This window comes from Rhamphochromis sp. 'chilingali' (assembly GCF_963969265.1).
Source record: "Rhamphochromis sp. 'chilingali' genome assembly, chromosome: 19".
Lineage (NCBI taxonomy): Eukaryota > Metazoa > Chordata > Actinopteri > Cichliformes > Cichlidae > Rhamphochromis > Rhamphochromis sp. 'chilingali'.
Window position 1 is genome coordinate 4,257,081 of NC_137946.1, and position 14,499 is coordinate 4,271,579.

The window sequence follows — 14,499 nt, forward strand, 5'->3', positions numbered from 1 at the left end:
ACACACACACACACACACACACACACACACACACACACACACACACACACACAGGGTGGTGGATTCCTCTCGTCTTATTGCGCAGCATGATACTGCAGCTCCGCAACAGCTCCACACGCCAACCCACCTTGAAACGCTCCCTCCACTGCTGCATTCATGCTGTCCAAGAAAAATGGGAAGATGTAATTAATTACCTTTAAAAAGCTAAAATCAGGAAGTCATCGTTTTGTTCATAAGCACCGATTCCGTCGACTTGCAAAAATTCAGAGTCACGCATAATACAGTCAAAGAGCAGTAAACGCCTTAAAGAAACAGGATTGGTTTCCATCCATTATAAAGGGTAACCACCTGTTGGGTTGTTTCTGTCTGCGGATGTCTGACGTGGTTTTGTATAATAAGTTTTTCCCTTCAGTTTTATCATTGAGATGCTGCACTTACCATATCGGATGGTTTGCCTCTAACTCTATTACAAGTGACCAACATAATATTATTTTCTCCGATACATGCCATTACAGCTGTTAATGTAAGTTTATTCGCACTGAAACAAACAAACCACAAAAAGCCAGCGACGAGCAGCTATTCCTGGGCGCTCCACCGAGCAGAGGTGCAGAACCTCCGAGCCTCACCACATGCCAGGAACGCATCACTCCAACTCGGAAAACGACAGCGCAGGTAACCAATCGGCGTCCGGAGCCCACCCACACCCTTCAATGAAACGGGTGTGGAGGCGGGCTCGTGGATATCTAAAGGCTCGGGCTTGGTTTCACAGCGTCGCCTGCTCTCGTCCCATTGGCGCAGGTGATCCAACTCAGGATGCGAGTGGAGAGCGGAGGAGAGGGGAAGAGAGAGGGGGAAGCGCCGATGGAAAAGTGTCCAGGGCTCGGTTAACAAGAAGACAAGGATACCGGCCCGCTTCAGTTTGTCCTGGGGCACCCGGCGATGAGAGATTCACCGAAAGGGGCACTTTGAGATATGATGAGATTTATTTCTGGTCGGCAATAGTACTATGATTTGGTATGTGGCCACTTTGATAGCAAGTGTATTCAGCACCCGAGGAACGGCCGCTCAAGGTGAGTCGAAGTGCAGTGTGTGTGTCTTTGCTCAAGTTTTCACTTTGGCACGTTCAAACTATGAAACGGCTTTTTATGCTTTTCTTATTAGCTCACTCTGACTGTGTCGGCTCTATGGGAAAATGTCAAAACAAGTTCATACGTGTGTTCATCACCTGAGTGGGTAAAGGATAAGGGACCGGTCCACCGTTAAAAGAAAAAAAAAGGAGGAGGATAAAACCTGGTTTAAACATGCTTATTCCTGCCGTAATGTATCTCGGGAATTTGTGGTTATCATTGATAAATGGCACTGCCGAAGTTGTGACGTTTTTGGCTCCAGAGTGACAGATTTTGCAGTCTATTTGGGTTGGCATATTCCTCCCGAGACGCGTGAGTTTGGGCTCTCGCAGCTGTAGCAGCCTGTCTCACTGAGCTCCACGCCGGTCTGCAGCTGCTGAAATCTGAAGGCAGATGTGATTAGTATGGTGCGCTGGTGTAGATGTCATTATAATGCTATGAATGGATTAACCTCTTCCTGGGGAGCGGCTGAAGCTCAGTTGTGGCGGACATTGTCCGCTAGAGGGAGAACTTTGACATTTAGGGGAATTCACACGGTTGTCGTCACTCTTCAGGCTGCTTTTCACGCACTAATGACAAGTTGTGATGACTTCAGATTTCTTGGCTTGTTGACGTCATGGGTGAAAGATCATAACCTTTCCATGGGGCGCTGAGGGACGTCTTCTGAGAGGGTTAAGTGTAGCTGTTACCAAGCTTTATATTCAGAGAGCACATCAGTGTAGGAGGCAGTCTTTTGGTCAAAGAAGGACAAAAAACAGTGAAAAATTATAATTTTCTTAAAGCTAAGTTGACATATTGCTACAGTTTGTTCTGCCTTATCAGCGCTCCAAAGCTTGAGAGTATTCACATAGCACATTGTTACTGTTTGTTCAGTCTGATCAACTCTCCAAAGCTCAAAAGTATCCACATAGCTGTCTGTGAACCAGTTAATTAATTGTCTGAGCTTTAATTCTATATGGCATCATTTCCTTGCCACATATAATTCAGTGGTCTGAAAGTGTGTCATGGAGTCTGAGTCTGTCTCACATCAATGATGTCATGCACAGGGAGGAATATGGCAGGCAAGCAAAGCTGCAATAGCGCTTTAACCTTAAAAATCCCCCACTCATCTTGGAGAGAGAGGAGAGATGCAGGCGACTGGGACAGCATATGTGCTTCGGCATGATTAAATGATAAGGAAGGGATTCTGTCAGCGAGCTGTCCACCACTGTGTTTCAGACTTTTGACACAACAGACACTTGCAGGTTTTTTATTATGTTTATTTTTGCTCACATCATTCTGGCATGTGAGACAGGGCTCCGCTAGCTCCACTACAAACAGTTATGTAATATGCAGCCTAAAAAGGATACACTTAAGCATCGCCTGCCAAAGGAAGGAGACTTAGAGCGATGTTTTTAAGCGGCTTCCCCAAGCTATTCAATGTCTGGGACAGCTGGCGACTTGTAGAAGGAGGAGCGATGGTGACTGGACTCGCGTTTTGTAAAGACGTCCCCCTTAGGAAGTCTGTCAGGTTATGCATCTGATCCTTGTGCTGTGACGGAGCTCTGCAGCATCCATTTTTGAGCACACAGGCACACTCACTGAGACAAACGGCCCAGCTGGTAGAAGCGGCGCAGGGCAGCATCCTTGCATCAGAGCGCTGCTGTCCCAAGCTGGCGGCTGGCAAGTGGCTCGACTTTCGCCATGTGATAACCTTGGACTTGAACCATTCTCCCTCTCTTTCTCTCCAGCCTTCCTTCCTCTTATTTCATCCTTCCCTTCCCAACATTCTCCCTCCTCTCACTTATCCTGTCTGACTCAGGTTCTCGTCGCCTCCTCTTCCTGCTTTCTCTCTGTACATTTGCCCTGTCGTCTTCCTCTTCCATGCACTCAGATGAACTCGCTCCCCTCCAGGTTTCTAGAGGTCTCTCTCAGCATGGCCGGGTAGCCGAGGGATAGCAACATGGTGGGTTGTGTTAATGGAGGCTCAGGGCACCCTCTGCAGCGACTGTCTGCTGTCATTCACACACACACACACACCATATGCACACATGTCAACGTTCTACTATCCCCTTGGGGAGCAGTGTGTCTTTAACCAGGATCTGAACATATGCCAACTAACAGGCTGTCTCCCCCAGACTAAGTGAACTAATTATAAATAAGCTGTGTGATAAATGCCACTCAATTGCTACATAAATACACATGCTACGACATGCCAAGAGGGCTGGATAGGAGGTGGGAAGTAGGGGCTGTTTGCTTTGTAAAAAGAGAATTTCCCTGTGCAGTTTTTACCACTTCATGTAATATTCAATTTCACTCATACGTTGATTACTGTGTGCTATTTCAAGCCTTGAGGAGCATTACTGTAGACATGACCTATGTGTAAATAACAGAAGAAGGATGTTGTGCATCCTTAAAGTGCTTGAAAACTTAACCTTAAAAAGAGGCAGCCAACCCTTATCCTACTCCTCACCCTGACCCTAGGTGTGACCTAGGTACCTAGATGCCCCTTTTCTATGACATCATACCCATCATACTCTGAAACAGAGTGTTTAGAGCAGTCTGAAGCTCGTGCTTAAGATCTACAGGGATGCATGCATTCATGGTAAAAATTTTGATAGTGTCGCCACTGCCGAAAGTAATTTTCCATTAATTTGAAACGTAAAAAGTAACGCAAGTAAAAAACAAATCAAAAAAGTGAGACAAAGACAAAGTTTGTGCCACTGCTAAAGCTTTTAGCCACAGCTACACACTGAGCTAAAATTTGAAACTTTGTTATTTGCTCATGTTTAATATGAGCATCTGTCAATTGAGCAGGACACACATGAGAAAAAAAATAAGGAGAAGCGTAATAGGTCCACTTTTAAGAATGCTTTCATCATTTTTCATGATCTGTGTAGACTGGTTCTAACTCTGATGTGTTTGTGCTCTGTTCAGTTCTTTTGGACTGCTGAGAAAATAAACAGTGTGACCCAATAAACCCACAAACACAGAGACTTGGTTCAGTTTACATTTGGCTTAAAAACTAAGTAAATAAGCCAGCTGCTTTTGCAATAAGCATCTGGGTTATTTTAGCATGAATGTACCGTTGGTGAATCCTGAGGTAGCAATAATTAGCACTTATACACAGTGTATCACTGTAAGTGCTAAATGAATATGAAGATCTTAACGTGATCAGTCAGTAGCAGTTGAAAATGTCTGTGTTTGTGTCCTCTGTGTGCTCTGTCAATTCATTAAGTCCACTAAAAATACAGCGTGAGCCCACAGTAATAATAGCACAACAATCCTGCCCAAGACGTCTCTTTTTCCTTGCATCGGTACCTGTTTGTCATTCTTCAGAACCTGTAATGGATTTGGAGTCTACAGTAATAACATAGTAATAAAGCTCTTAATCACATATCTAGTTGTGCAGGCACCCGTAGAACTTTTTTTATTCATCTTTCTCCATCTCCTGCATTTTTCTTCTGGTCTTTTGTCTCGATCCTTGAATTGGGCAGAGATAGTCAACCCCAGAATGGTTTGTAAAAAAGTTGTGAAAATTGGTGCAATTGCCAATGGATGATATCCTCAGGGATGGATGTGTGGCGAAGTGATTGGCTGTGGCTCACCACCATTTTTCATGTAATTTCCAGTTAATGGCAATCATTATTATGATATTTATAAATAATTGAATCTTCATCACTGTAGTTTCATGTTGCTCAGATACCTGCTCTCTTTGAAAGGAACTTGTCCAACAATCACACTGATCATCTTCTTCAACCTTCAAACAGTAGAACCAGAAGTATGTTTCTGTCTTCTAGTTTGATTTTAAAATCGAATGCACATTTGCAGAGATGCTTATTATAACTGTTGGTCTGTTGGGAAAAAAAGGAGCAAGCTAGGTCAATTTCATGACTGTTTAGTTGATGCTCTTCCACTTATGCTCTGCTATGCTAAACGTAAGTTTTTCATCATCTTACACTGATCTGTAAATGTCTCTTTGTGAAGTGAGAATTAAACTCCTAGTATGTATGCATGCTAGTAAGCGAGCGATGTCGTGCTTTTTGTTTGAGGCAAACATGATAGTGGGTGTAAAGCGCTCCCTTAACTACTGTTGCATCACCCCCATGTCAAGGGTCTCAATGATTGGAACCCACTCAGGGGGACAACAGGAGGAGTGAGTGATTGCTGTTGTGTGTCACCATCACATCGGAGTGTGATAATGTGAGAAAAAGTAATGGACATAGTATGCTTTTTTTTAATGGTCCCAGTTAGTATATCCACATGGAAACACATGGAAAAGCAAACAAATCTTAAAATTAAGGCTTCAAGTTTAAATTAGGGCAAATTTTAGTCATGATCACAATTTTGGCTTCACGTAATCAATATGATCGAGCAACAATGAAAATGTGTGCTCCGCCAATAGAATGCAAAGCAAAAGCAAGTCATGCGCTCCCTCAATCACTGCCTGATGATGTGCCTGCATGTGCCAATCACAGCTGTCCCTGCACCCTGCAGTGTGAAGTTTTCTGGGCTGTCTCTGTGAGTACCACTGTACAAAAGAAAAAAATCAAATGCCTGGGACAGCAGAAGGTAAAGAGCTTTTTCCTCAAAAAGGATCATCTTCCATTGTTTGAAAATACTTTGAATATTTAGAAGTGATGTTACCCAAGAAAAAAACCCATCCACCTCACAAAGATACAAATCACCAACACAATCACATTCCACTTGACCAAAGATGTGTGTCCAATAAACATAAAGAGTGATGAAGGTTTGCAGCCTGAATAACCCTGAGCCGTGTGGAAGAAATAAAGGAGGATCCAAACGCAGGCACTTGTAAAGGTGTGAGGGTGGTTTATTAAACACAAAATAAAAATGGGCAAACGGCAAAAGGAACAGAAGGCTATCTAAACTGAGAACGACTAAACTAGTGGACACAAACCAGGACATGAACATGAAGGAGGATGAGCAGCGGAGAATGACGACGGACAGCAGGGAAAACACACGAGTGAGACATGGTGGATACACAGATGGACCAGCAACTACAATGACAGAAGACGCGATTTAAATACACACAGAGAAACACAGGGAGATTACACACAGGTGGTGGACACAGCAGGGAGTAATTAACGAGACGAGACAAGGGAGGTAAAACTGAACACACTCACATGAGACGCAGACCTTCACAATAAAACAGGAAACAAGAAAACACTACACAAGGACGCAGACACGACACTGAGAGACAGACAGAATATAACACATGGAACTCAATGCTAAACATGAGACACAACCAAAGAACAATCCATAAACATGAATAAAAAGAACATAGAATTCAAATAATAACCAACAAATCACAAAGGTAACAAAACGATCATTCATGAGCAAACCAAAACATAATAAACTTGGAACGCCGGGTTGAACCGACCCAGAACCGTGACACCTTTGTTACGCCGCAGTTTGCCAAACCTGCTGGGGGTTTCCCATGAAGTCTTTCTTCTACACTCAGCTTTTTTTTCATTCGCTATGTGTTTATACAGTACACCACTGCATTTAATAAATAGTCATTATTAATCTCTGGCTCGCTTCTCGTTTTTCCACCGCTGTGAATTGGGAGTTTTTCCTTCTCGCTGTTTCCAAAGCTCTTGCTCATAGGGGGTCATCTGGTCTGCACCAGCTGTTCTCAGTCAAATCTTGCAGGATGCATATACAGAGGCCTCTATGGTAGATTCAGTGAAATGAGATTCATCTGGGCCTAAGTTGTGTTACTGACTGAGTGATGTTGTCAGAGCATGTGTATTTTGGGCAAAACTGAGCTGGCACAGAGCGCTGCTGCCTAATTAATTGAACTCACAAACTTTCCTGGTATCCCAGTTTTTTGATGATCCCTACAGTATGATCACTTAATGAGCAGTCTCGCTGTAAGTGGGTGGCTGCTTGGCAAAAATAAAGCTGCTGACCAAGAAATGGGAGACTCGTGTCTCATTTGCAGCGTGAATTTAAATCCTGCGGGTGTTCAGCATTTTCTAATTGAAGGACTTGTGTTTTCTGAGTGGGCTGAGAGTTGCTTTTCATTAGGAATGCTCAGATCCGACCTCTTATTGATCCGATTACTGACGTTAATGACCTAATTTCTACACATGCAGTATAAATTGATAGATCACCTGTTCGCATCTTTTCTTATTGTTGGCATTATAAACAGCTTCTTTCATTTATGCAATGTACACTCTAAATACAGAATTTTAGAGTCACATCGAAAAGGGTGAAATATGAATTTACTCTATATTAATAGTCCAGCAAACTAGTTAGTAAATTACTTAATGCAGAGAGTTCTGAGACATAGCGGTGGGCATCACAGACTCAAAACCAAAAGCAGGGGCATTTTCCATCCTTTTCCAATGAGCTACTGTCAGTGATGACATGCTTCCTAACTGAAAGTGTGAATTTCCTGAAACAAGGTGCCAACAGCAGCATCATTCAGTAATAGTGACATAGCATTATATCCCATGACACAGCATAAGTCAAATAGTGTTTACAAATATCCTAGTTAGTGTTTTCCCTGTAAAATGTGAGTAAAAGTATAATATAACTCCTTAACACTTTAACAATAACTAAAGCGCTCTAACCATGTAACTATGCAGGAGCTGCATTTGGGTTGCGCATCATCAGCTGCATGTATTTCCTCCTCGCTAGCCTGGTAGTACTCAACAGTGTTTTTGCCTCAAGTGGTGAAAAAAGCTTGTTGTCTCCACATTTAGCAGCAGCAGTTGTCTTGTATATTTTGTAAAGCATTGTGCGTTATTGGTGGTTGCTGAAGTGGATCCCTTTTTAAGTAATAAATCATCATAGCAAAAGCTGATACGGGACTCTCAGACGTGCCGAGGCTTGAGTTGTTGTAATGCACACCAGGGAATACAAATGCATGGTGTTGCTATAGCAATGATATCACGATATGACACTTTTATATCACATAAAAATGTATACTATAATGTGTATTACTGCAGGGATATGATATGGCACAGCCCAGCTGAGAGGACTGTAACCTACATGTCAAAATAAGGCCCTATGTGTCATTTTAGGTCAGTTTTTACCTGAATATTTGTTGCTTCACTGTGCTCATCAATGCATGGCACAGTCAGGTTTGCCTCCACAGTACTGCATGTTAACAATGTAGCAAAAGGGAAAAGCAAAGGTACATGCAAACAATTATAGCTGAAGTGGGAAACTGAGATGATATCTTTTTCAAGGCTTTTGTGTTATTTTAAAGCTTTAATATGGTAGCAAAGATATGGAGTCATGGAACGGGAACAGAAGCTTCAGAAAGTCTTTGAAGCAAACATTTAGTTTCTTTGAGCCAAATCTCAGTGTGGTTTCATCTTTGCACCCAGATTCATTCTGAAGGCTAGACTCAGCAGTATGGTAAAGTACATGACTGTTTCTTTTCTTTCTTTTTTTTAAACACAGAATTCTCTTAGCAAATAAATTTGCTTATAAAACGTTTGGCCACCACTATTTGACTTTAATCAATTCATCAAAATTCCAATTGCTGTCATTTTCAGGATCTTGAGAAAAGGTCCTGTAAGTTGCCTGCATGGTATACTTCCTGCAACAAGGCTAAAGGCTAATAAATGGTTAGTGAGGACTGTATGAGGCATACAGTGTAAATTAAAATGTACATGTATGCTCTTGTTTTGAATATTTTTTCCCAGTGTGCCCATTATTCAACAAAGGAACAATTCATAAATCATCGTCTTGCATCTTTTTCAGCATTATGTACTGGGTCTATATCAATATGGGTGTCAGTCTCAGAGAGGCCAATAATAGCTGATAATAGTAATTCACCAGTATGTGAATGTAGGTGTGAGTCAGAAGATGCACAGACTGAGCTGTGTGCATGAAAATGGCTCTCCGATGCTAAACACTCAACTTTCTAAAGGTCATGGAATCCTGTTAAAATGAGAATGTATCTTAGTTTGAATCCTCTTGCAAAAAAAAAGACGCAGTTTAAAGTTGGCACTTGTCAGTGGATATTTTTAGACTGAATTTTCTGCCTGCCAGCTTCATGTCGAGTTAATGTTCTCAGGCATGTGGTCGTACTCTTTGAAGCTGGATCATTGTCACTCTGGTTTACAGCTATGGACTACCCCCTTGTAAACTTTATCCAGCATTTATTTAAATGTTAGTTTGGCTAGGATGAAAGCAGGTTTTCCTTCTTCATCTTGAACTGAAACACAATAGTAAGAAATACTAATCACATTATTAGGTCCCTGTGATGCCAAAGACCTATAGGATACTGCAAAAGAAATCACATCAGGAGTTTTTCAGTGGAGTTGCCTGTACATGTAAGTCCATCCATCTATCCATCTTCTTCCGCTTTATCCGGGGCCGGGTCGCGGGGGCAGCAGCCTAAGCAGAGAAGCCCAGACCTCCCTCTCCCCAGCCACCTCCTACAGCTTATACGGGGGAACACCAAGGCATTCCCAGGCCAGCCGAGAGATGTAATCTCTCCAGTGTGTCCTGGGTCTGCCCCGGGGCCTCCTCCCGGTGGGACATGCCCGGAACACCTCACCCAGGAGGCGCCCAGAAAGCATCCTTGTCAGATGCCCGAACCACCTCAGCTGGCTCCTTTCGATGTGGAGCAGCAGCTGCTCTACTCTGAGCCCCTCCCGGATGGCCGAACTTCTCACCCTATCTCTAAGGGAGAGGCCAGCCACCCTTCGGAGGAAGCTCATTTCCGCCGCTTGTATCCGCGATCTCGTTCTTTCGGTCACTACCCACAGCTCGTGGCCATAGGTGAGGGTAGGGACGTAGATCGACCGGTAAATTGAGAGCTTCGCTTTTACCAAGACTGTACATGTAAGTAATGCATAAAAAATGTATTATGCCACCACCCAGTATCACAGCTTCCCTAAATTAACAGCTTTGGTATGTTTGTTTTTCTATAATGGTAAATTGATCCGTTTGTTTAAACTCCTTAATTAATTTGAATTAATTATAATTATTGTTGTTATCAAGTGCTTTTTAAATTTACTGTTTAAAAAAAAGCTGATAAAATAGTATAGCAATATAATTATTTTTGATGAAGTGCAATCTAACGCAGCTCATGGTGAGATTTTTTATAAACTCTAACTTTAAATCGCATTCTGTTTCACGTGTAAATGCACTGAGCTGCTACTATTTGATTGGTTTATGGTTAATGGGCAGTTGATCAGGTGCACAGGTCTAATAAAGTGGCGGACATGCACAGTATATTGTGCTTTCACCACATACAGACACCTTTCATATACATAGAGCTTAATGGAAAGTAGCACTCTTGTTGCTTGGGGCAAATGGCACACTTCATAAAAGTCACCAACCTTTAGATGTCAATCAGCTTGTTATTTGGGCCAAGGAGCAGTGACTGACAGCTGCCGTCGTTCCCCCTGAGCTCCCAGCAGCTTCCATTTGGGTTCAGTGAACCCGTCCACTGAGGGTACACAGCCACACGAACTGATGGAAAAGATTGTGCGCTTTATGTGTAGTTGTAAATCGTTTCAGATCCCTGTCAGGTTTGCAGTATGTAAGCAGAACCTCCAGTGCAAGGACAGCACATTTCTGTTTCAGCTCAGTTATCAAAGAAAAGCACCTGATAAACTGACAAATAAAAATAAAAATCAACCCAAAATATTTTAGTTTAGTTCATTTTTGTCTATTCAGTGCAGACACAGTATCAGTGAGACATGAGAGAAGTGGAGCACAGGACAGAAAACACTTTGGGACAAATTTGGCTTCATTTTTGTGCAGTGTATACAGTCTATGGGATAAATAGGCAGAAGTTAATATAATTCATCTTTGGTTTTAGATGAATAAAACTTTATGAACTGTCAAAGACATCCAAGAAGGACCTGTATCCCCCAAATATACATTTACCTGCAGAGAAACTCAGATATCAATATAGTTATCAAGTTTGCCATGATTTTAGGGAGACTGAACTGGGAATGTTTCATATGCACACACTAGTGTTGACTTTCACACCTTTAGTAGCTTTAATAAGCTTGGAATACGTTTATAGTGCTGAAATTGGGACAGGAACAGCTGATTTTCTCTCAGGCTCAGCTGCAAGTGTTTTTCTATTGCACTTGGATTTGTGTGTCCCGTCACTCAGTGTCCTGGGTTTACCACTAATTCTATGTGGGGGATGACAGAGTTTGCTTATCTAGTATTGACTTCCTGTATAATGTTAACTATATATCACTCCTGAAAGAAGCTTGAAAGCTGGCAGAGAAGGATGTTTGAGTCCATCGGCGTAGTTCATAAAATAAAGACACTATCTCACTAAATGTTGTTTGACTCCCACAATGATAACTGCTCTGTTTCACTCCAGACATGCTCCCTTCTAAGTACCTCACAGGTACTCCTCAGATGTGTGACAATAAAAGAAAGTATGGCTATCACAGATAAGCTTGCGCGTGGTGTACTGTTCATGATAAAGCTTTTGACTTGGAGCAGCTTTGTAGCACATCTCTGAAAGCCATTGTTCTCCTGTATGTGCACTGAATACACTGTACCAGTGTCTTCTTGCTGACTCATCTTAAAGCTGTCCTGCTAATAGAGCTGGGCGATATAAGATTTTTTCATATCACGATATGTTTTTTTCATTTCAGGCGATAACGATATCTATCACGATATAAGCCAAATAACTATATTTGTAAGATTTAAATGTGCCGTTGCTCACAAGTAAAATGTGAAATAATCAGCAGCTTGTTTTTATTTAAATATTTATTTCCCATAATAAGTTCAACAGGGTAGATGTACTTAAGGAACATGAGACTTTTTCAGATAGATAAAGGCAAATATTGCAAACTACACAAAAGGCAGCCGCTAAAGCGTTTAAGTTTCAAAATAGAACAAACAAAACAGACTAAATTGTCAATTCCACTTAGAAACAAAATATTAATTCTAAAAATAAATTGTTTTACAGAAGAACAGACAAAACTGACTAACTTTTGTCAATATCAAATAAACTGAGAACTAAAAGGAAATTCTCAATCTCTCCTTGTTGTATAGCTGAGCTTTTCAAACAGTTTTAACAGTTACTTTAGTCTGACAAAAGCCGAATGACGAATTAGCGCTTCAAGTCAGAGACTGAGGCTACGTCCACACGTACACGGGTATTTTTGAAAACGGAGATTTTCCGTTTTCGTTTTAAAAAAATAATCCCGTCCACACATAAAGGCAGAAATGAAGGAAAACGCTGCTATGAACATGCCAAAGCAGCAGGTGGCGCTAGATTCCTAACCGTGCAGAAATGTTGGCCAATCTAGAAGCCTCGGTGGGAAAAAGTAAACAAAGCTGGGGCATAGAAGCAGAACCGAGTCGTATGTGTGGACGGACAGTAACTGTGTGTATATGTAAGCATTTAAACACTGCAGAGAGTAGAACAGTATTATAGAAATTCATTAGACCGAAACAATAACGTGGCGCACAGTGTGACGTCAAAATGCGCACATCTTTGACGCTGCGTTTTCTCCGTTTTTCTAGTCCACACGTAAATGCAAATACGGAGTTTTTAAAAATCTTCGTTTTCAGTGACCAAAAACGCCGTTTAAGTGTGGACGAAAGGTGCAAACGCATAGAAAAATCTGCGTTTTCAAAAATACCCGGGTACGTGTGGACGTAGCGCATGCACCAGTTTATTGTATTTCCAGACTTGCTTTCGGCACAATTTACAGTGCGCGCTACTCTGTTTTTTGTCAGACTTGAAATAGCCGAAATACCTTCACACTACGGAACTTCTTTGGCTCTTCCGTTCGACAATCTCTCCGGCATTGGAACCATCATCTGTTTTCTCTTCGGTAACCTTCGGTCACGCTCGGTTGATTTTTCTAGTCGGCGCACTCATTTCCTCCATTACCCGGGCGGTACGGTGGCTGGCTGCTTCCCAAACAAATACACATGTGCGGCTTGGCACTTGTGCTGTAAGTAACAAGTCACGTGACGTGACGCTGCGGCTGTGATTGGTTCGGCTCTGCGTTACTTAATTTGGATTGGCTGTTGTTTTTGTTTTGTTTTGTTTTTTTGTTTTTTTTAGGACAAGGACAAGAGCGGCGAGGTCTATCGCGATAGTGGAATTTTTCTATCGAGAAAAAGTTATATCGCGATACATATCGTTATCGTTCTATCGCCCAGCTCTACCTGCTAATAATTACCACAGTTCTTCTGCTGCAGTCACGGTACACAAAGTGAGCAATCACAATATACTGCCACTGACCCTTTTGCACGGGATCGTTGGATAAAAACACGAGTACACAACTTGGTATTGGTTTAGTTGTGTGCTATATTTAGAACATGTTCACCACTTCACTTGAACTCAGGTTATTACGTGCCACCAGGCTGAAATTTTTACAAAGCTTGGACTTTCTTTGTTTATTGTTGTTAGTCATTAGTCATTTATGTAGCTTTGTGTGACTTGTGGATCCAGACTAACAAATAAAAAACAACACAAAGTAGACTGTCCTGTTTTCTGTCACTTAAATATTAGTTGATTAATTAAATATATTTATATTTGTATGAACACAAAGCTAACAGCACAGAGCAAAGATGAAAACCAGCACAAAGAGACTTTGAAGCGATTGCCGCAGTGATTCTGCTGCAGCAACATGAACAGGTAGAAACAGAGTCTGCAGCCTGACTTCTCATCCGTTTGTTAGCTGTTGAAGTTCAGGGTTTGGCTGCTGAGCTTTGGCCTGCATCCACTCAGCTAACCTCACTCTGGGTTTTAGCATAGCATGAGTATAATGTGGTTGTTTTTGTTCTGGATACACGTTTGTGCAATAAAATGTAAAAAAAAGAAAAGAAAGAAAAAAAGACTGTGCCAATATTCCTCCTCAGACACAAGAAATAAAATCAGCCAATTGTAGGAACTGAAATACTCAGAACCAGTTCTTTACAAAAACCGGTTCTGACCCTTACCAGTTTCATTAGATGGTTTATTTTACCAAAAGATTCAGGCAGTCTCGGAGGCTTGTGTCACTGTCACTGTGGACACACCAATCATTTCTGTGGAAAGACCTTAGCATCAATCTACCACCATCTTTATTCGGGGGTTTCGGTACCTGACAGCAGAAATGATGAAGCCCATCAGATGAAGGGGAAAGACACCTTTTGTCTGATAGGTGAAAGTCGTCTTTCCCTTTGATGAAGCAGTGCTGTGGATTGATTTGAACTTCTTCAGGTGTCCTTCTGCTTGGAGGACTGAAATAAATGTATACCAAAACCCTGGCCGTACACATACACAAAGTGAATTTTCCAACCACCAATCAAATCACAAGACGGCGTAAAATCAAATTAACTGCCCTACATTGGAGGTGTTCTTGGTCTCTCTTCCTCCTACTTTGCTGGGGACTTTGCTGTCTGCAGACTTTCATTTTCTTTTTTC

At 41.8% G+C, this 14,499-nt stretch overlaps 1 protein-coding gene across 2 annotated transcripts in view; it reads left to right on the forward strand.

Moving 5' to 3' along the window:
- Positions 1-845: 845 nt before the first annotated feature.
- igsf9bb (immunoglobulin superfamily, member 9Bb) overlaps positions 846-14,499 on the forward strand; it is a 154,860-nt gene continuing 141,206 nt past the window's right edge. For both annotated transcript variants that reach the window (XM_080866694.1, XM_080866695.1), the window contains exon 1: positions 846-1,070. In XM_080866694.1, the coding sequence (XP_080722820.1) occupies positions 1,007-1,070 (64 nt within the window). In that variant the 5' untranslated portion in view covers positions 846-1,006. The remainder of the gene's footprint in view (positions 1,071-14,499) is intronic.